The sequence below is a fragment of the Mastomys coucha genome, unplaced genomic scaffold (assembly GCF_008632895.1).
Source record: "Mastomys coucha isolate ucsf_1 unplaced genomic scaffold, UCSF_Mcou_1 pScaffold15, whole genome shotgun sequence".
Taxonomy (NCBI): Eukaryota; Metazoa; Chordata; class Mammalia; order Rodentia; family Muridae; genus Mastomys; species Mastomys coucha.
Genome location: NW_022196897.1, coordinates 150,148,957 through 150,171,067, shown reverse-complemented (window position 1 = coordinate 150,171,067; position 22,111 = coordinate 150,148,957). Strand labels below are relative to the sequence as shown.

Here is a 22,111-nt window from a genome sequence, read left to right as displayed (position 1 = left end):
AATGAAATGTGGAGGGGAATCTGGGGGAGTTGGAGGAAGAAGTGAAAGAGAGATGATTTAAATACATTTTGTTTGTGTATGAAAATACCAGAGAATATAATGTGTGTGTGTACAATTTCTTATATATTGTATATCGAATACAATGCATATAAATGTCTGCTTTTCTGCAAACACAAGCGTTCAAAGGCAAGGATGTCCATCCTGATACATAGCTACAATCTAAACCCTCTGGAATTTGCAATCTTAATTTAGTTGTCACCACAGGCAATGGCCATCCACAGCTTCCTGCTGTTTACAGGGTGCCATTGCATCATTCCATGCTATACAATGCGCCCTTGTGTGGGGAAACATGGCTTTCCAATGAGAGGATTGAGGTGTCCTGGCTGAAATACTCCAGTCTGTCTCAACAACATTAAAAATGGGTAAGCCAGATGTAGCCTCCTCCTCAAGTGATGCAGGAGGCTGAAAGATAACACAAGGAAGGGCTATCGGCCACACTAAGTGGACATTCATCTGTTTGCTCAAAGCAGGAATAACAAAAGGGGGTGAATGGGAGGTGGGCAGAAATGAGCTAAAATGTTTATTCTAGAATAAAGGAATCCAAGGACATTGCAACCATTCAGTGAGTGCCCGTGTATGGGTTGGGTTCCAACAACTGCATAAACTCAGTTTTGTTTGTTTGGTTTTTTTTGTTGTTGTTGTTGTTGTTGTTTTTTAAAGCGGTATCTTTAGTTATGTGCATGTCATGTGTCTGTGTAGAGGTGTGTGCATGTAAGTCCAGATACCCAGGAAGGACAGGAGAAAGTATCAGATCTTCTGGGTCTGGAGTTAAAAGAGGTTATGAACCACCCAGCATGAAGGATGGCAAACTTGAGTCTCTGAGAGGGCAGTATGAGCTCTTAACTGCTGAGCCCCACAAAGTCATTTATAGAACAATAAGAAAAATAGAAAGCAAACAAAGGTAGGTGATTAGGTGTGGCTATGACAAATTCAGTTACTCCCTTTCTTTCAGAGTTGATAGAGGATTTTGCTACATAGCCCAGGTTAACCTGGAACTCGGATCCTGCTGCCTGCACACTCTGGGTGCTGGGAATGTAGGAGCATATCACCACACTCATCCTAAAGATCATACTTTTTTAGAGATCCATACTGAAATAGCTAAAGGTAGACTATATGGTGTGTTGGGTTGACTTGAAAAAAAATGGTTTGGATGTATACAAGAAGGTATACATCCAAATGTAAATGTAATGTAAAATGTTCCTGTTGAGTTTAGAATGAGCAGAGTTTCATAAAAAGGGTTATTACTATTCTCTTGTGTGTTTTTGAAATGGTGGCAAACTCATTTTTGTTTGTTGTAGCAAACAATGAGCTGGGTTTTTTTTTTCCCAACTTAACAGAATAATCATTGTGTTTATATGGGGCAGTAATATAAAAGGTAACACGTAAATTAGTAAAATGCATGGATACCAGAAGTCACTTTATGAAGCTGTAACTCTTACAACAGAAGCACTGGACCTAAAATAAAGAGAAGGGGGAGGAAGGGGAGGAGGGAGAAGAAGAGGAGGAGGAGGAAGAAGAGGAAGGGGAAGAGGAGGAAGGGGAGGAAGGAGAGAACAATGAGGAAGAAAGGGAGGAGGAAGACAAAAGGGAGGATGAGAAGACAAAGAAGAAGAAGAAGAAGAAGAAGAAGAAGAAGAAGAAGAAGAAGAAGAAGAAGAAGAAGAAGAAGAAGAAGAAAAGAAGAGGAGGAGGAGGAAAAGGAAGAAGAGGAGGAGGAAGAGGAGGAGGAGGAAGACAAGGAGGAGGAAGAGGAGGAGGAGGAGGAAGACAAGGAGGAGGAAGAGGAGGAGGAAGAAGAAGGGGGAGGAAGAGGAGGGGAGGAAGAGGAGGAGGAGGAGGAGGAAGAGGAGGAGGAGGAGAAGAAGGAGGAAGAGATAATGAAAAAAAGAACAAAAAGTTCCCAGCACCAGCATGGATGATGTAATAGCAAGCTTCACTTGGCAACCTGACACAACCTAGAATCACCTGAGACATCTCAATGATGGACTGATTATCTATATAAGGCTGACTTGTGGACGTGTCTATGGCTGGTTGTCTTATTTACATTATTGATATGAGAAGACCCAGCCCACTATGGGCAGCACTATTCCTTATGCAGTGAATCCTGAACTGTGTAAGAGTGGAGAAGTAAAGCTGAGCACAAGGAAGCAAGCACCTATGTGTTTCCCTCTCTGTTCCTGACTGCAAATATAAGGTAACACACCTGTCCTGGCTTTTCCACCTGGATGCCTTGACTGCCCTACAACAGACCGTAGACTGGAACTGCGAAAAATCAAGTTTTTCTCCCCTAAGCTGCTTCTTGTCAGGAAATTTTGTCACATCTACATCAATGACGATAGAAGACCCTGTGACATATATGACTTGAAGTTTTTGTTTTTGTTTTTAACAAGGTTCTAATTGCTAATCAATACCAGAAACTTGAATTATTGGGTCTGAAATGATTGCTCAGCAATTAGAACACTGGTTCATAGAGAAGACCCAGGTTCAAGTCAGTTTCCAGCCCCTATGTAATGGATCACAACTTTCTGTAACTCCAGTTCCAGGGAATCCTGTGCCCTCTTCTGACCTCCTCAGGCATTCTGTTCATGTGAAGTATATACATTCACACCAGCAAAATATGCATCTGCATAAAATAAAAATAAATAAACCTTTTTTAAAGAAAGAAAGGTCAACACATTATCTAAGTACATTATATGCATGTACGGCACTCTCATAGTGAAATCTTTTCATTAGTATAATTGAATGATATCCAAATAAAGGAAGCAGGTATAAGTGGAACCCGTGTTTTGATTATCCTAAAATTTAAATCTTTGGTACAAGTCCTCCACCCCAAAAAGAAAGATTCACTTGAAATACAGAATTAGAATAATCATCATCATTTATCAAATGAATTCTGTTCTCAAAACTAGCTTATAAGATACATATTATCTCTGTCTCTCTTACAGAAGAACAACTGGGATTTATCAAAGTTCAAGTAGAACTCTGTAATACTAAAATTCAAAGCCAGGTCTGTCTGCCCCAGATCTGACAAGCTGCTCCCTTGCCTCTTACCACTCTCACGGATATATAACCCAAAAAATGAAAACAAGAAGACATCCAACAAAACTTAATAAACTATGAAAGCAAGCCATTCACAAAGGGGGGAAAAATAGCCCATAGAAACATATGAGAAGTATTTATCCTTACCAATATTCTGAGGAAGGCCAATTATGATGAGAAACTTTCCGCTAGTGGAAAAGTTTTTATTTAGTTTTTTTTTTTTTTTTTTTTTTTTTTTAAATGTCCTGTGTTGGGTGTGTCCTGGAAGTATCTGGCCCTGAGTGGCAGAGACAGAACCATGGAATGTGCTCTTGCCAGCAGGGCTTTCTCTGCCTAGGACTCAGATGGAGGGATGGGTGGGTGAGGGGCAAGAAAGGGATCTTGTGAGTTTCCCTTGGATCCTGCACCTTCCACCTGTGTCAGGAGAAATACATTGTGGCAGCCGACCAGAACTGAAGAGCTGGGGCAGGAGGCTTAGTGTCTACCAAGGACAGACATACTGAGCAGACAGGATGGACAGATGTCTACGCCCAACAGGTGGAGGTTCTTGTGTTCCTTTTGACTTCTGAAATGAATATTGACCAGGTATATCTGCAGCCTGAAGAAATTTATTATGTTCTTTGACTCAGAATATCCATTTAAACAAAATTTGAAACTATATAGTGAGATTATTATCATGTCTTTATACACGAAAATGAAAGATTAGAAACCCGGACTTCGGGCTGGAGAGATGGCTCAGCGGTTAAAAGCACTGACTGCTTTTCCAGTGGTCCTGAGTTCTATTCCCAGCAACCACATGGTGGCTCACAACCATCTGTAGTAGGATTTGATGCCCTTTCCTGGTATGTCAAAAGACAGCAATGTACTCACATAAAATAAATAAATAAATCTTTAAAATAAAAAAAAAAGAAAGGAAGGGAGAAAGAAGGAAAGAGAGAGAGAAAGAGAGGGAGAGAGAGAAAGGAAAGAAAGAAGTCTGGACTTCTCCCAGTAAAGATCTGATCATGTGGATTTGGCGTCAGAAGACGTAGTGTTTAGAAAACACTTCACAACACAGGAAGATGTCTACAAAATAATCTTTACTGGACTATCATGTCGTCAGTGAATGTGTACAATTTTTAATTGGAGGAAGTGTAACCCATAAAAATTCCCCATCAAAATAAAGCTACCAAGGGCCAGGCAGTGGTGGCTCATGCCTTCAATCCCAGCACTTGGGAGGCAGAGGCAGGCAGATTTCTGAGTTCAAGGCCAGCCTGGTCTACAGAGTGAGTTCCAGGACAGCCAGGGCTATACAGAGAAACCCTGTCTCAAAAAAAGAAAAAAAAAAAAAGCTACCAAGGATGTGCCAGAATCCCCAAATATCAACAGCTCCTGCACAACCCCCCCTTTTCCCAGTGGCTTAGAAGACAGTATAAAGGATTCAAATTGAAGCCACGCCCTTCCTGCTTAGCTATTGCAGACTGGGAGGGACAAGTGTGGCAAGCTCTGATCCTTTCTCAGGATCACATGATATATTCCTGCTTTCAGTACCAAGGAAGTTGCCTAGGAATTAGATGTGAGTCAATGGAGCAGTCCACTCCCATCTCTGGCTAAGAGGTTGCTCATCTTTTGAATGAGAGAGCTTGGGGCAAGGCCTTGATTGTCCCAGTGCTGATGGAGCCCTGTGCTCTGAAGTTTCCATTTGGGTCCCCATGGGATGCTAAGCCTCAACTACTCTCTTCCACAATGTGCAGAGCCAACACCACAGATGTAAAACTGAGGGTGGATGCTTTCCTACCCCGGGAGCAGTGCCTTGGTACTTCTTTCTATCCCAGCACCCTCCCTGGCAGCATTGTGGGATAAACACATGAGTCAAACTCCCCGAGTTCTCCTTCCCCAAGTGGCTGTGCCCTGTGGCAGAGGCGGATACAACCCTACAGGTGGGTGCCTGGGTTAAAAAGGCCAAGAAAGGGAGTCTCAGTAATTCCTGCATTGGCTCTAGCCAGAGAATTTAGCCAAACCAGAGCCATGCTGTATGGCCAAGCCAACCCAGGCAAAGGGCGGTGCCCCTAGGTACCTTTGGAAGTGACCTCCCCAAGGACCTTGGTCTCTCTTCCATCCACAGGGTCCCAAGATGAGCCTCATTCACCATCCTAAGCCAACTTCTCCAGGAAGAAACCCTAGGCCTCACACTTTGCAGCCCCCATTTCTTGGCATCATTCCTTGCCAATCAAGCTGATTCCTGCTCCTCCTTTAAGACACTGTGGGAGCTTCAAGACCTCAGATAGTTGGGAAAGCAAACACCTCACCCAGACATCACCCCGCAGGCCATCAATCAAGCCAAATGCAGAAAGTGCAAAAGCAAAAAGGACTTTGACTCTTAGGAATTGAGATCCTGGAGTTCAGAGTCTGGCTTTGTAGTCTGAAGAAATCAGGGGAGACGAGGGCTTCACCTGGCGCACTGCACTCACTTGCTACAAAGCAGTAAGATTCTTTTTGTAGGAAAATTGCATTGAATGTTGAAGAGGGGCAAGGAGCTAGGCTGGGCCTCATGATGCAGGCCCAGCTATTGGGGGTGGGGGGAAACTGATGCAGGAACATCCCAACTCGGGGCACAGAGCTACAGAGCAGCAAGTACATCAGCCTAGAAGACTCAGCAAGGCATGGATGGTCTCAAAACCTAAAAAGTTAAAGAGATCAGGAATGTAACTCGGTGGGAGAATACTTGCCTAGCATGTGAGAGGCCCTGGGTTTAATCCCCAGTACAGGGGTTGGGTAGGTAGTGGGGACTAACAGGGGTAGTGGCCAAAGGAAATCAGTGGAAAAGTTACGTTCTTAGTAAGCCCGTTCACAAAACAAGAATTCAGTGTCATATCCTAGTACATCTTCAGTCTCTGGGCACAATAACCTGGGCTGGTTGTACCAGATGTTCCAGATCAGGCAGGCAGAGGGTGGAGGAGGCTGAGGTTCGCACTCCCAGGCAGAGCTGGCCACCTGAGTAAATTGCCTTAAAGGAAAAAGTCTCTCTGTGTGGCTTTCATTATGACCCCCTCCTCTTCCTCTCCCCACAATACAGATGAGAAGACTGAGCCCCAAAGACAGACAGGCAAGACTTGCCCAACACTCAGAGGCCAAGTCAGCAATACAGGCAGAACTAGATCCAAGTCCCTAACACAAGGAACCTCTGCTACCCCGCCCTTGCACAAGCACCCCTTGCCCAAAGGACACCTGGCAGGGGTGGGAGGGTGGGGCTCCCATCACGGGAGCACAAGCCACCCTGGTCGCCCTCTAGTCCTCTTCCGCTGACTCAACTGCTCTGGCATCTCTGTGGCTGTAAGTGTTAATTTGGGGGCATCTGGGCCCTGAGCTTATTGGGTGCCACGAGAGAAACATGAGAGTCCAGAGCTCCCTCCTCCTGGTAGTCCTCTTGGCTTTGGAGACTCAGTGGCATGTTGCCTGGTGTAAAAAGAAGGGAGGTGAGTGTCATGAGTCCCTGTGCTCCGGCCAGGTGGCTTCTGCCTTTCTATGGAGAGTGGGGGCTGTGGGAGAGTCAGTGATGAGTGATGTCGGTCGGTCGGTTGGTCTGTCTGTCTGTCTGTCTGAGTGCTCCCAGGAACCTGCATTTTGCATCAGGCTTGTTCGTACTTGTGTCTTTATCTGTCCTCTTGCCTGTGCCTACATTCACATCTAAATGTTTTTAAGGACACACAGCTATTCTGTGTACATGTGTGCCTCCGTTCCTGTCTGAGCAGGCCTCTATGTACATATGCTTATTGTGCCCAAGCTTATGGATACAAGGCATGTGTTACGGTGCCTCTCTGTATGGGGAAAACATTATGTGATTCCACCGATGGGGGCTGTAGAAGAGACTTAGGAGTTAAGTAAGGCATGTGGCTGCTGGGATCTGGGGTCTGATGGGAAGAATTTCTGCCTTTGTCTTTCCCTTTCTCCAGCTTCAGCCCATTCCCATCCCTGACAAAGCTTGGATTGGTATGTTGATGGTGAGGGAGGCAGGGGAGTTCTTCTACAGGTGCCTCCCTGTCTGGGTGAGGCCCTCCCTCCATCCTACTCTGAGGCTGCTGGGCTTTGACCTACATTCCCTTTTGTTAGCCCTGCTTTAGGGGAAAAGTATACACAGGGGGACAGAACTCCGTCCTCCAAGGCTGGGGCAGCCTGTGGAGTGCAGGTAGATGGCGTCAGCAGGATGTACATGGCGCCCATTCCCTTAGCCGGGACTTCGCCTTCCCCAGAGGCACAGAGGAGGAGGCTTGGAGGCCCCACACTGGGGATAAAAAGATGCTAGTAGGCTCCAAGGCCAGAGCTTGTGTGGACTGTAACCCATACAGCCGTCAGCCACAAGTCTTCACTGTTTTTACCCCCATTTTACTGGTAAGGAAACCAAGGCATACTGCTTAACCAACTGCCGGTGCCAAAGACCAAGACAGTATCATATGTGGTCTCTGACGGCAGTTCTTGTGGGTCAGAAAGTCTCCCTTCACCAACTCACTCCTGTGAAATGGGCCCCACACTTTCCTCTCAGGAGTAAATGGAGCCTTGAAGGATAAATCTCAGGCATGGCAAGTGTGGTGTATGTGGTGATTTGGGGTCCTAGGCGACCAGTCCTTACACCACGCCCAGGGTGAGACCTGGCTCCACCACAGCCTGAGCCTGCTCTACCTGGCCAGGTGTGACACCCTCACCATGACCATTCATGTCATTCTATCCTTTCCTGGTTTCTCTCCCTTGAGGCATCTGCCTGGCTCCCGGTAGAACTTCAGACACTGGCAGAAGGCTGCGGGGCTGAGGGAAGGAGAGCTTTAGCTTGTTCTCGTGGAGACTCAGCTCAGCCTCTTCTGTTTACCATATCCCATGTTCCTCATGCAAATGTGGGGTGTTGGCAGTTTTGTAATTCCATTTAGAGAGCTGTGTCTGCATTCAGGGCGGGGTCTGCTCATGTTCCTGACTTCATCGGCTTAACCATGCCCAGACCTTTATGTCTCCACATTGTGGCACTGACAGTTTGTCTCACTTAAAATGCCAACTTTCTGCCTGCTCCCTATCAGTCTAATCCTTGAAGCCCAACCCTGGGGTCCTCCTGCAGTAGTTCCTCTTCCTCTCTGCTGCAACCTATGCTGCACTCCACACACACACACAAACACACACACTACACACAGTACACACACTACACACAGTACACACACTACATACACACACTAGAGAGTCAACTTCTTGATTAGAATTCAAACAGCTCCACTCGGCCCACTCTCCAAGGCTTGAGCACCTCTGTGCTGGGCTGTGAGCTTGGTACTAAATCCTGGTCTCTAGATAGTCTCCAAAGGCTCTTCCCCCTCGCCCCCACCCTCCACAGAACCCTTCTTCCCTCCCAAATACCCCACATCCCTCCCCAGACAGACATTCCTCAGAATGTGTGCTCCCTCCCAGACTAAGCTGCTTCCTTTCCAGCAGGGGGCAGCAGTTCAACCTAAGCCAAAAAGCTTAACGCTGACAGTGCAGGAGCAAAAGACCACCTACTATGTGCACAACCAGTGCCCAGCCAGGGACAGAGCGAGAAAGTTGACATGAGGCAAATGGAGCTGTCTGGACTCTAAGCAAGAAAGTGGGAGCTTTCTTCTTCTTTTTTTTTTTTTCCCAACAAGAAAGCCAGGAGATCTGGTGCCGGGTAGTTTGCAGGGTAGAGTCATGGAGAACTCCGGAGAACTCCTGAGGGGTTACATTCATAGTTCTGGATCCAACGGAAGCATCTGTGTTGTTAGACCGAGCTGAGTTTCTAGGACCAGCCCCACCCCGATAGCTCAAAGCAGCCAAAGCAGGACATAAAGATTAAAGAGAGCCAGAGAACCCTACCCCAGCCCAGGCCCGTGTCAGCTAGGCTGCTCACTGTCCTTTTACTGGCTTTTATTTCTTCCTACATAGAGGACTTCCAACTTGTGTATGAAATCTCAACAAGAGAACTGATTAGGTCAACTCCAGGTCAGAGCATTCCAGAGCCGTTGGGGGGTGGGGGGAGGTTCAGAGACAGAGTTGATTCTTGAATCCAAGCTACGCCACTTCCAACAGAGATGAGCACAGCAGCGTAGAAGTGTTGGGCTGGCAAGCAGAGAGCACATATGCACCGCTGGGCCTCCCTTCAAATCCCTCTCTTTCCAATAGCCATTATGCCCCTTGCGCTGTGCGCCATGCTGTGCTCATGATGAACAGGGCCAACAGGGAACAAACCCCAGCCTCTGGCCAGGGAGAGGAACAGACAGCTGTGGGCACACACGCCCCAGTGCTCCATGCGCTCAGAGAAGCAGGGCCTGAAGAAGAGGTGACATTTCGACTGAAATCAATACACTCTGACCAAGTGACCAGCATGGAAATGGGTGCCAGGCAAAACCTTGCAGAGAGAGCTGGCTCGAAGCAGCTCAGGAGCACAGGAGTGATAGAGAACCAGGCCAGGGGGTTACCGGGGCAGGGGGTTACCAGGCCAGGGGGTTACCAGGGCAGGGGAAGGCTACCACAGTCTTGTCTGAGGTGGAGAATTTGGGTGCGTGTGCAGGTGTGTGTGTGTGTGTACATGTAGGTAGGTGTGTACGGGAGCACACAGACACATACATATGTGGAGGTGTAGAGCCCAGAGGACAATAACCAACCACCTTATTGAGACAGCTTCTCATGAACCTTGAATTCATCTAGTAGGCCAGGCTGGAGGACCAGCAAACCTCAGAGATCAACACACTTCCCTGAGGCTGGGGTTAAAAGTGCATACCCTGCCCTCTTTTCTGTTTGTTTGTTTGTTTGTTTGTTTAGCATGAGTCTTGAGGATCAAACTCAGGTCCTAATCTTAGCTGATCCATCTCCACAGCCTAAGGGTTTTAATTTCATTTTTTCCTATCCATTATGCCACCTGAGTGTCAAATTAGCCCTAGATAGTAGAAAATCTATAAAAACTCATCCTGGTGGCAAGCAGGAAATAAGAGACTGAGATATTTGATCCTGCAATTCCCGACACAACCCTGAGCTGTGTCTGGTTAAGTGACGTGAGGGTTCTCGTACAGACAAATTGGGGGGCTGCCCACCAGACGACGGGCCCTGCGGTCAGGCGACTCCTGATCAGTGTGTGAATGACAGACAGTGTCCCTCTTCTTGGAAGTGCTGTCCCCGAGCCTGCTTCCTCCAGTGTACCCCGAGAGTCTTTGGTAAGTGCCCTTCAAAACCCATCACTCCCCACTGTGCCAACACCCTAACCTCAAGCCCCAGGACTAGTGGGCACAAGCCAGACTCACCCAAGCTCCTGTATTGCAGTAAAGCCGGGCAAATGCCCCGTGGATCGTCTTCGCTGCCTCAGTCCCACAAAGCACATGTGTAACAAAGACTCGGACTGCTCCGGCAAGAAGCGGTGCTGTGTCAGCGCCTGTGGCCGGGACTGCCGGGACCCCAGCAAAGGTGCCATTTTTGATTCCCTCCCCTTCCCTCCACCCCCAACTCGGGTTTGTCCTTCCAGGTCAATAATCTCAGCAGGATACCTTCCTCAGAAGTGAGGTTCCCACCCCCACATGGCCAGAGCTGGAGGGAGGAAGGTGCAAGGGCTCCCATTAGCAAGGCAGAGAAACTGGCTTCCTCAGGTCTCTTACTGAACGCGCTGTACCACTCTGGACATCAGTTTGCCCTTCTGAAGGAGGTTGGGAGGCCTGTCTTAACATCCATCTGAGTTGGATTGATAGGATCTAAATAGAAGAGTCAGACTCAGAATCCTGTTACAAAAGAGGGGTTAACCCTTTCTTTTCCTTTTCTTTAGGCTAATTCTGGCTTAGGATCTATGGCTCTGCACCCCAGGTGTGGTTCCCACCAGGAAGAGATCATGATGTGGGGGCCAGGGATCCTGCGACCCTGACCATCTCTCCAGAGTCAGTTGTAACCTTCCGACAAACACTGTCCTGTCGTCAGCTCCCTTACAACTCATGCCCCCTGCGTTCTCCTCTGAGTGACAGAGTCCACACCAGACATCAAAGGCATAGCTCATCATGCAGCACCAGCACCCCATACCACTGTCATGCTGGGCTTCCCACTCTACCTCAGAACCACTTTTATATCTCTCTGTACATTGTTTCCTGCCAAGTCAGGCAGCCCCTCCTCTCCAAAGCCCTGAGCCCACCTTCAGACAATCCTCCCCACAAAATGTGTGCCCAGCAAGAATTTTCCAAACATCACTCCATCCACACATGTGTTTCAGTCCCCATCATCCCTGCAGAGCCACCCTGTAATGTGTATTAAGTTATGTGAAGTACCTCTGTACATCTACTTACTTAATGTCTTCATTTAAATGGCTCACTTTTGGATGTTAACAATTCATTTCCAAGGAATGGTATCGGGAGAGGGGAGGGCAGAGGGGGTTTGGTGTCACTGGGGTAAATAAGATCTGCAAGACCTATGGCGAGAGGCAGCATGGAACTTCGAAGCCAAGTGTAATGAAAACAGTAATTCCATCGAGTTCATTCGTACTCCATTTAAATAATACCATTAAACTCTAGCTAGATACGGCCACCCACCAAGGCGGAGCCTGACTCTGTTTTAATACATGGAGATTAACAAGGGTTAAAGAGAGGTCAAGAGATGCAGAATTCTAACTGAGACAGCTTCCTGGCAGAGTCAGGAGCAAAAAGAGAGACTCTCACCCTGGCTTCCATGCTGCTTCACGTTGTAACCAAGTGCTTGCAAAGATCACTTGGATGGTCCCATATCCAGGAAAGGGTGCTCCAGCGGTCGGGATGTCACATGTAGAGTTCATCTGTCTCCACTGTTGGACTGTGTCTCACTTGCCTTGATTTCCCAGTGGGCCAGCCTACAGTCAGGGACAAATAAGGGTTTCTTGAGAGGACTCAGCAAGGCTCCATCCACTCCTCCGACCCAGGCAGCTGAGAAAGGAGGCACCCCCACCCCTTTCTTTGCTGAGCATCCTTTTGTCTGCTAGACTTGGGGCAGGCTCCTATGGAGGTGGACTTAGGAGTTGGACTTAGGAATTGTGTCTCTTCCGTCCTGTTCCCGTGGCCTTGCGGTGTAGCCCCCGTGAGTCCTTCACTACTTCCCTTTACATTCTGGAAGATGGGGAGAGTGCTACTTTGTGGCTGCTACAGCCCTTCTCACTAGATTCAAATGCTCCAACTGTTGGCTCATAGTAACAGTTGCCAACAACATGGATCCAAGGTGACACCCAGGAAAAAGAAAGCTCTCCGGTGTCACAGAATCTGTGAGCTCCTGGATATTTCTGAGCCTCCTTCTGGGCCTCGGTTTCTCCACCCATCACATTAATACAGATACTATAGGGGATTGTAGTCTCTGCCCACCATGTCCCTTCTCGTCCTCAGACTCCTTAGATAGTGTATGTCCCACCTGTAGTTGATAAATTACCAACTTGGCAGAGCCTAGAATTACCTGAGAGACAAGCCTCTGGACATTCTCTTGATACGCTAATTGATGAAGGAAGAATCACTTTGATTTTGGGTCTGACCCTTCCCTAGGTATTGGATCCTGAACTGGACAAAATGAAGCAAATGAGCTGAGCATAGCATGCGTGCATGCATCCATCACTCCCTTCTGAATGCAAATGAACTGTTACCAGCTGCTTCCAGCTCCTGCTGCCTTGACCACCCCTCCATAAAGGACTGTATCTTGAACTGTGAGCTAAAATGAACCCTTTCTGCCTTTCATTGCCTTTGTCAGAGTGTTTAGTCACAGCAACAGAAAGAGAAGCTAATAGTCAGTCGGTGGTGGCGAATGCCTTTAATCCCAGCACCTGGGAGGCAGAGGCAGGCAGATTTCTGAGTTTGAGGCCAGCCTGGTCTACAGAGTGAGTTCCAGGACAGCCAGGACTACACAGAGAAACCCTGTCTCAAAGAAAAAAGAAAGAAAGAGAGAAAGAAAGAAGGAAAGAAAGAAAGAAGGAAGGAAAGAAAGAGAGGAAGAAAGAAAGAAAGAAAGAAAGAAAGAAAGAAAGAAAGAAAGAAAGAAAGAAAGAAAGAGAGAGAAGCTAAGACAGGACTCCTGCTAATTTGGAGCCTGGTTGGGAACCTGTTTGGGTAGAACTCACAGCCACGAGGTACCATTCTTCTGGAAGCTTCCTGCCTCTGCCACAAAAAAGAGCTCAACCAGAAGCCACTGGCCTAAAGCCAAGTTATCTCAGCCAAGCCTCACAATTGAGGGGGTGTTAATAGTTGTGGCAGGATGTCACAGGGACATGGGGCTGTTGGTGACATAGCAAAGGCCTTCTAGAAACTGTTGATTTGGCAGAAGTGCCTACCCCATGCTTCCCACTTTAAAACACTGTCACAGTGTTTACTCTGTTACCTGTAGAAAGAGGACCTGATGCTCCCCTTTGACAATGGAGAAGCAGCAGCTTTTAAACAAAGGCTTGCCCCAGCTCTTAGTTGGGAATGTAGCCAGAATTTAACTATGGCTTTCTCCTCCTTAGACAACAATGAACCCAGACAAGAGCTAAACCCTACGGAGTCCCCACCCTGGACTCCATATCCTTTCATTCACATGAACAAATCCCACTGAAGCCTCATAGCCTTGGTCCTGTTTCACAGTTGAAAAGAACTGTAGTCCAAAGGGGCTAATTTACACAGTTAAAGGACTCACACACACTAGAGCGAGGACCAACCTGTAACAGTTGTGACCCAATTCTTTATATCCCTATTAAGTAATGACAGTAGGTTTTGGAGGAGTCCATCCACCCTTAAAGACAGCGTCCACAGATGAAAAAAAAAAAAAAAAGGATCAAACAGTTCCAAGAAGCTTGTATGAACAGGCTCAGTCATAGATATCAGAACCCTGTTGGTTCACATCTGATTGTCCTTTGTTTCATCCTTGAGGGAGAGGAGAGGGGAATGAAAACTCAGAGACTCAGGAAGGAAACTCCCATATAAACCAATTAAAATGTGGAGACCAGCAGTCCCTTGGCTCTCTGGGGGATCCAGACTCTGAGCTGTGTCCCCTGGAGTGACAGGAGGTGCTGAGTCACAGGCTGTGGCTTTTCTAACTATAGAGGGAATCTCCATACAGTCCCTCTACTCCAGTTCCTGGCCCACTCACCATCTGCTCCTTGGAGACTAGCCTTGTCTATGCAGTGTCTCCTCAGTGCTCAGCCGCCTGAGCCCTGCTGCAAACCCAGTGCCTCCCTCCACCGCCCTTGTGGAAACTTGTCCTGACATGCCAGGAACCTGGTTCCTTCACCAAGGCCAATCTTGCTTTCTTTCCTTCCTTATCCATTCAATAGTGCCTCACACACTCCAGTGGATGAGATAAAGGCCCAGCTAGCATCTACCCGATGTATGCCAGTCTGCAAAGGCCTGGGAGGCTGCTGGAGGCCATGAGAGGCCTAATTCATCCTGGAAGCTCTCCAAGCCCAAGCCCTTTCCAGCAGCAGTGTCTCCAGTTAGAAATACTGTCCATGCTACTCAGCTAGCCACTGGAATGCTTATGGAATTCTACATATTTTCCAGGGCAACACAGAGGCAGAAACGTAAACTGTTAATTCAGCCATAATTGTGAAAGGTAAATTAACTTAAGATTTTTCACCCTCTTGGATTCCTTTCAGTGGGAGATGTCCATGTAGCTCAAGAGGGGCCAATCCGAAGTAGAAATCAGTCCACTGGGCAGGCTTTCCCAGGAAGCCATTGTTGGTCCCACTAATAAGATGAAGCCAGCCTTTTGCTTCTTTCCATGAACCCTTTGCAGTTCCTGAAAGGTGGCTGCTACACCTACAACCTAGAGAGATGTCTTGGTTGGGTTCCCCCGGGAAGAATCTTTTCATAAGGATTCATTTGATGGTGCTGATTTAAAAGTGTTCTCCCAAGGGCCACGTGAGTGTGTGTATGTGTGTGTGTGTATATGTGTGTGTGTGTGCCAGAAAGAGAAGAAGCTCATGAGAATGTGACAGTGGGCAAAGCCCAAAGGGCAACTGCAGAAACAAGTGATGCTCTTACTTCGGTTCGCCCTTTGGTAGCCACACAAGGCTTCGGCAGCCTGCGGGAGGTTTAACAAACAGCCACAGACTGTAGTTTGTCCAAAGGGAAAACAATCCAGTAGCACAGAAGGCTAATGGGCCTTCAAGGGGCTGTGCACAGAGCACCACATCCCTCACTTCTGGGATGAGGGTCCCACCAGAGAGTGAAGGAAGGAATCGCAAGGAGCTGACCTTCAGCGCTGCTCATAGGCAGCTGTGTCTGCTGCAAAAGACAGGCTCTTCTCTCTAGTGAAGCCACCAGGAATCCATTTCTGTTCCTGCAGCTAACTTAGCCTGAGAAAGGAAAAGGCAGGGAAAGTTATTTATGGGAATGGCAAGCATGTGCTAACCCACTCCGGAATCTGGAAGGGGATGCTCTTCCCATTTTACACAGAAGGAAGAGAAAGGGCCAAGGAGAGACACTTGGCCCAAGGTCACACAGGAATCCAGTGGCAAAAGACATTATCCATTCCTGGGTAACAATTTGCCGCAAATGAAGTGGATTAATCAATACACACTTGTTAGGTCACGGTCTCCTTGAGTTAAGAAACCTAGCACAGGCCCTGTGTTTCCAGAGGCTGCGGCCTCATGGCTGCCTGAGAGGGAGTCTTATCTGAGCCTCGGCTAGAGAAGGCTCCGCTGGCAAGCATTTGTTGGCAGCATTTCAGCTCAGGAGGGCCAAGGAAGTAAATACTCAGCTGGCAGTGGCCAGAAGTCACCCTCGGTTCCTTGCCCTTCCAGTATGGTAACTTCATGAAAGCCAGCAGAAGTCATAACCTTACACAGTCTAATCTCAGAAGGGACACATCCTCATCACACCCTGAAGCAAATACATAAGAAAAAAAAATCATACCCTAGAAGTCACATAAATTCAAGCATACACGTATGCTAACAAATATACACACGGATATTAGCACAGTCAAGTGCACACACTCACATGTTCTAACACATATATTAACACACATACACACACTAACAGCATACACGCACACATATATACTAACATGGATATGTGCACACATGTGCCCACATGTGACTGAGTATAGGGTCTATGCCACTCACAGACTTCTGATCTACAGAAACGATGAGATGACACGTTCGGAAGGTTGGAAGCTGCTGAAGTTATGGTAATTTGTAACACTGCGAACAACAACAAAATGAGTATAATACTTTTTGAAGACTTAGCCCAAAAGTGAATACAGAAAATATCCCACTGTTAATTTCTTTATTGATATCATGCTAAAATTATACCTGGGATCTATTAGGCTAAATAAAAGACATCATTTTTTAAAAAAATTCCCTTTTCAAAAGATGGTTGTTTATGTGTATGAATATTTTGTCTGCATGATTATCTGCACACCAGAAGAGGGCATCAGCTCCCATGGGGCTATAGTTATAGACAGTTGTGAGCTGTCACATGGGAGCTGAAAATTGAACCTAGGTTTTCTGGAAGAGCAGCCGGTGCACTTAAATGCTGAGCCATTTCCCCAGCCCTCTTTTTATATTTTTAATGCTGCTATTGGGGAAAAAAAAAAACAATTGAGGGCTGGAGAGATAGCGCAGAGGTTAAGAGCACTGACTGCTCTTCCAGAGGTCCTAAGTTCAATTCCCAGCCACCACATGGTGGCTCACAACCATCTGTAATGAGATCTGATGCCCTCTTCTGGTGTGTTTGAAGACAGCAACTGTGTACTCACATTATAGTAAATAAATAAATAAATCTTTTTTTTTTTTTTTAAACAATTGAGGTAGTGTCTCTTGTAATCCAGCTGACCTGGAACTCATTATTCAACCAGGGATTGAACTTCTGATTGCCCAACATCACTCCCTGGCTGCTGGGATCCCCCTACCTCCGCCCTCTGGCTCCTGGGATCTCAGCTATAAACCACAGGGCTTGGTTTACACAGTAAACCCCGGGGGTGGGTGGGAGGAGCTTCATACTCAATAGGCAAGCGCTCTGCCAACTGAGCCTCAGTCCCAGTTCAGAACTTGTAAATGGCACAGGGGAATCACATGCCTCTGTTGTTCACTTGGTGTAAACCTCAGTCACGTGACCTCGAGGCTTCTCAAGCCTTAGGTTGCCAGTTGAGGATTATTAACATCATACCCACCCAACAGGTACATTCACATGTTGAGTGAGGTGGGATGGGGCCTGTGTGGGCCCAAAAGAGGTGCTCAATCAATATTGGTGATTATCGTTAAGACTGAAGGAGCACACACAGCAGCCGCCCAAAGAAATGCTGGAGGATGAGAGAGGTTCTCTAAGTTTTCAACATGGCTGTCAGGCCGCAGCCCTCTTTCTTGTAGGAAGTAATCGAGACTGTCTAGGTAACTTCTGAGCCTCCAGGACAGAAGGACGGGTTTCTGGCTTTACAACTCTCTTGGAAGAAGAGTGTACAGAGCCTATACTAACTAGTACAGCCCTGGGACAGGCACATCCCAGGTTCCGAGGAGATAAAGCACCCCTACACACACCCACACACACATACACACCACCACCTCCTAACTCAGACCTCCACAGAACAAGTACCTAGGTGGCACCTATAAAATCAGAAGCTGACGAGCTATCCCTGCGAAGTTTGTGTTAAACATGACTGGACTAGGTCCCCTGAAACAGTGCCTGGATCATATTAATCACTAAATTAAGTAAATCCTGGTCGCTGCCATTCCTAGGACAGAGGTTAAAAACCTCTCTCCAAAGGTGTGCCCATTCCCTAACCGTCCCATCCTTCCAGTCTCTGACTTTGAAAGATGCTCCCAGCTGTTAGGCCCCTATCCATCCCAGGCAAGAATAGAAACCACCGCCTCCGGCCGCCCGCGGCCTCCCTCCCTCCCCCCGGCAGCGATCGATGCGGCCTCAGCCGCGGGGGACGGGAACACAGGAAAGGAGGGGGCCGCGGGGCCTCCGCAGTAGTGAGGCGCAGCGGGGCCTCGGGGCAGAAAACAGCCGGGGCAGCGACTTGGGGTACAGGCGCGCTGGAATCCCTGGAGGCCAAGACAGGTAAGGAACCTCCCGCGGGGAGGGGCGTGGCTGGGAGCGTGCGGTGCAGGAATGAGGGGGGAGGTGCCCTGCGAATTCCCTTTTAGGAGACCCCCAACGAGGGACAGCGTGACAGGGCTAGTTTTGCTTACACAATCTGTAAGATGGGATTTAGAAAAAGCCTTGGGTGGTGTTAGGATAAAATTGAGTGTTCCGTGTGTGAGGAGCTCAGGGAAGCAGCCAAACGCGCAGAGGGTGCTCACAAAAAGTATCAAGAGTGCTGAACCGGTCCCCTGAGAGCCTGCATGATCTTGAATAAGCCTTTCTGACTGATCGGGATTCTTAACAAGAAATGTTTGTTGAATTAATTACCGTAATTCATAGAGCAGGGAAGTGCGTGGCAGATGGGAAGTTGACCCAAACAGGGCTTCAAATGGATGATAGAAGTGTACTAAAAACTGTGTGTTTCGATGCCAAAGCCGATAGAAGATGCAAATGATGCGCCGGTTATGGGCCAGGGACTGCGCTACCGGAAACACTTCAGTCTCTCCAGCAGCAGTCCAGACTGCAGAGGAGGGAACCAAGGGCTCAGAGGGTGGCGGATCTGCTCAGGTCAACAGCTAGCAAGTGTCAAATTCAGAATCTGAAAAAGAATGGATAAGAGCTTGATGTTTACCCACTGAGCACCTACTGAGTATCAGGGATTTTGCATGTATTCTAACATCCAGAGTCATGCCCTCCAATCTAGGCAAGAGAGCTAATGCCCAGAGTCAAGAGAGTAGCCCGGGGTTAGCACAGGAGCCAAGCCAAGGACGGAATCCCAATCCAGTGTTAGCGAAGGGCATGGGGCTGAGTGCCCTCCATCCCCATCCCCTGGGAGAAGGCAGTGCTGACCTTAATTACAAACTAGATTACATGGTTTCACGGAGCAGGGGTAAGCCAGCAGCCCTAAGATAAAGGAGGATCAGGGGTGAGTGGACAGTGGAAACTCTGCATTTCTGGAGTATCCACCGAAGCTAGACAGTTTCTACAAACCATCTTAACCCCTGGCTATTTGTGGAATGTGTGCTATTGACTGCATGTGTATTCTGCAGAAAACTAAGATCTGGAGAGTAAACATTTTAGCCAAGGGCCAGGTCCATTAAGGATAAAGTTAAATTCCAGCTTGAGTGACTTGACTAGACAGTGACAGTGGTGGATAATTTAACAAAGTGACCCACACATTGAAGTCTATATTTTGATCACTCCTGGGAAGGCTAATGGGAAATATGTGGCTACTAAGGTAACACAGAAGCAAGGTTTAAGGTCAGGTCTGAAGGACACCACAGGTGTATTATAACGTAGTCTATTCTAGTAGCTCTCCAACTTGACCATGAACTAGAATCACCCTCCAGGCTTCTTAAAAAACAGACCAGCCAGGTGCACTGGTGCATGTCTGGAAGACTCCTGGACTCAGGAGACTGGGGTACCCAGATCAAAAGTATCAGCCTCATTGAGCTGCATGTGAGATCCTGTCACCAAAATAAATAATTAGATAGATAGATATGATAAATAGGTAGATAGATAGACAGACAGGCAGACAGATATGAAAACCCAGAGTGCAGGCTCCTACTTCAGAGGTTCTGAATCTTCAACATCAAGACAGACTGAGACTCTACATCCTGTGATGCAGGATTTCTGGAGTATCCTGCGATGAGGATTCTCCTAGTACAGGGAACACACCCTAAGAATCAAGAGTCTCAACTGACTTTCTTAATAGTCGTAGGTAATAAGCCTTAACTATTTCCATCTACGGAGGAGGATACTGAGGATACGTGGACGGTTGGCTTCCTAAATCCAAGCCTGTCCAGGAAAAAGAGAGATGTTCCATACGAGTCCCTAGTAGATGTCAAGCCATCCCGCCATCCTGTCTCTACAATACCCCTGTAAGGTAGGCTTCCCCATTTCATGTGCCCTGGAGGAGACAAACTGGAAGTGGGGAAGATGGGTGATTTAGTGAAGTTACCCAGTCTGGGGGGTGAAGGATATTCAGACCCAGGCCTGTCTTGAGTCCAGGGGGTATTCCATATCTGGTCACCTACTGCATGTCTGGCCCTTCGCACAGTCTTCAGCACTGTGGATAGAGCCGGGGATTTTAACCAACAGGGAGGCACGCGGTGTAGCCATGGTGAGCGAGTTTCCGGGTCCGGGCTCTCGGGCCCCCTGGCGGCCGAGGGACGAGGCGCTGCGCGTGAACGTGGGCGGAGTGCGGCGGCTGCTGAGCGCGCGCGCCCTCGCGCGCTTCCCGGGCACGCGCCTGGGCCGCCTACAGGCGGCGGCGTCCGAGGAGCAGGCTCGGCGCCTGTGCGACGACTACGACGCAGCGGCGCGCGAGTTCTACTTCGATCGGCACCCTGGCTTCTTCCTCGGCCTGCTGCACTTCTACCGCACTGGGCACCTGCACGTGCTGGACGAGCTGTGCGTCTTCGCCTTCGGCCAGGAGGCTGACTACTGGGGCCTGGGCGAGAACGCGCTGGCCACGTGCTGCCGCGCGCGCTACCTGGAGCGGCGGGTGGCGCGGCCTCGCGCCTGGGACGAGGACAGCGACGCGCCGAGCAGCGTGGACCCGTGTCCCGACGAGATCTCCGACGTGCAGCGGGAGCTGGCGCGCTACGGCGCGGCCCGCTGTGGCCGCCTGCGCCGTCGCCTCTGGCTCACCATGGAGAACCCCGGCTACTCGCTGCCCAGCAAGCTCTTCAGCTGCGTGTCCATCGGCGTGGTGCTCGCCTCCATCGCTGCCATGTGCATCCACAGCCTGCCGGAGTACCAAGCCCGGGAGGCGGCGGCGGCGGTAGCCGCGGTGGCCGCGGGTCGCAGCGCAGAGGACGTGCGCGACGACCCGGTGCTGCGCCGCCTGGAGTACTTCTGCATCGCCTGGTTCAGCTTCGAGGTGTCGTCGCGCCTGCTGCTGGCTCCCAGCACGCGCAACTTCTTCTGCCACCCGCTCAACCTCATCGACATCGTGTCGGTGCTGCCCTTCTATCTCACACTGCTGGCCGGCGCGGCGCTTGGGGACCGGCGCGGAGCCAGCGGGGAGGAGCTCGGCGACCTGGGCAAGGTGGTGCAAGTTTTCCGCCTCATGCGCATCTTCCGCGTGCTCAAGCTGGCGCGCCACTCCACAGGGCTGCGCTCGCTGGGCGCCACGCTCAAGGTAGGGCCGCTGAGACCGGGTTGGGGCAGAGGGAGAAATAAGTGTAGGACACGGTGGGTTAACAGCTGCATTTATAGTCTGGCCACATCCACGTGGTCACGGACAGAGATGCCACACATTGAGCCAGGAGTAAGGCTAGAGAGATGAAATACGTTCATATTCATCCTGTAGAACCACATAGCTCTCTCTGTAAGGAAGGCCTTACGGGACCTGGAATGGCGACTCAGTGAAGAGTCCTAATTGATCTTCTAAAGGATCCAGGGTCTGTTTCTAGCACCCACATGTTGGCTCACAATCATCTGTTAACTTCAGTTCCAGGCGCTGCCCTCTTCTGGCTTCCACAGACACTGCACACACCTAGTGTCCAAATATGCATGTAGGCAAAACACCCCTACAATATAAATAAAAATAAATATTAAAAAAAAAGAAAATACTAAAAGAAAGGCCTAGTACAGTGGTTCTCATCCTTCCTAATGCTGTGACCCTTTAATAGAGTTCCTCATGTTGTGGTGACCCCCAACCAAAAAATTATCTTCATTGCTACTTCATAACTGTAATTTTGCTACTGTTATAAATCATAAATACTTTTGGAGCTAGAGGTTTGACAAAGGGGTCGTGACCCACAGATTGAAAACCACTAGCTTAATGCCACCTTTCCTCAGAAGAATAAAGAAAATTTAATATATAAAAATAAGTAAATACAGAAAACAAACTGGAGTGAACCACAGGGCTGGAGAGATAGCTCAGTAGTTAGGAGTGGGGGAGAGATAGCTCAGTGGTTAGGAATGGGAGAGAGATAGCTCAGTGGTTAGGAATGGGGGAGAGATAGCTCAGTGGTTAGGAATGGGGGAGAGATAGC

The 22,111-nt window shown here is 48.6% G+C and overlaps 2 protein-coding genes and 1 long non-coding RNA gene across 5 annotated transcripts in view; 2 read left to right on the top strand and 1 right to left on the bottom strand.

The window, feature by feature from the left end:
* Positions 1–1,913: 1,913 nt before the first annotated feature.
* LOC116091361 lies at positions 1,914–20,409 on the bottom strand. Of its 2 annotated transcripts, XR_004119015.1 has the most exons (6): positions 20,068–20,409; positions 18,435–18,705; positions 15,275–15,376; positions 11,754–11,920; positions 10,365–10,805; positions 8,980–9,186 (listed from the first exon to the last, which is right to left on the bottom strand). It is a non-coding gene; the product is annotated as an uncharacterized LOC116091361 (long non-coding RNA). The 2 variants fall into 2 exon arrangements; XR_004119016.1 differs by lacking the exons at positions 8,980–9,186; positions 10,365–10,805 and adding an exon at positions 1,914–2,683.
* Wfdc5 (WAP four-disulfide core domain 5) lies at positions 6,338–12,785 on the top strand. 2 transcript variants are annotated; one of them, XM_031372699.1, is made up of 5 exons: positions 6,338–6,554; positions 10,137–10,277; positions 10,384–10,524; positions 10,877–10,914; positions 12,597–12,785. In XM_031372699.1, exons 1-4 carry the CDS (start codon positions 6,470–6,472, stop codon positions 10,879–10,881), a joined length of 372 nt encoding a protein of 123 aa, XP_031228559.1. In that variant the 5' UTR covers positions 6,338–6,469; the 3' UTR covers positions 10,882–10,914; positions 12,597–12,785. The 2 variants fall into 2 exon arrangements, with proteins under 2 accessions (XP_031228559.1, XP_031228558.1); XM_031372698.1 differs by lacking the exon at positions 12,597–12,785 and having other exon boundaries at positions 6,340–6,554; positions 10,877–11,627.
* Positions 20,214–22,111, top strand: part of Kcns1 (potassium voltage-gated channel modifier subfamily S member 1) — a 5,508-nt gene continuing 3,610 nt past the window's right edge. Inside the window, exon 1 of the mRNA XM_031372697.1 lies at positions 20,214–21,252. Within this exon, the coding sequence (XP_031228557.1) occupies positions 20,227–21,252 (1,026 nt within the window). The 5' untranslated portion in view covers positions 20,214–20,226. The remainder of the gene's footprint in view (positions 21,253–22,111) is intronic.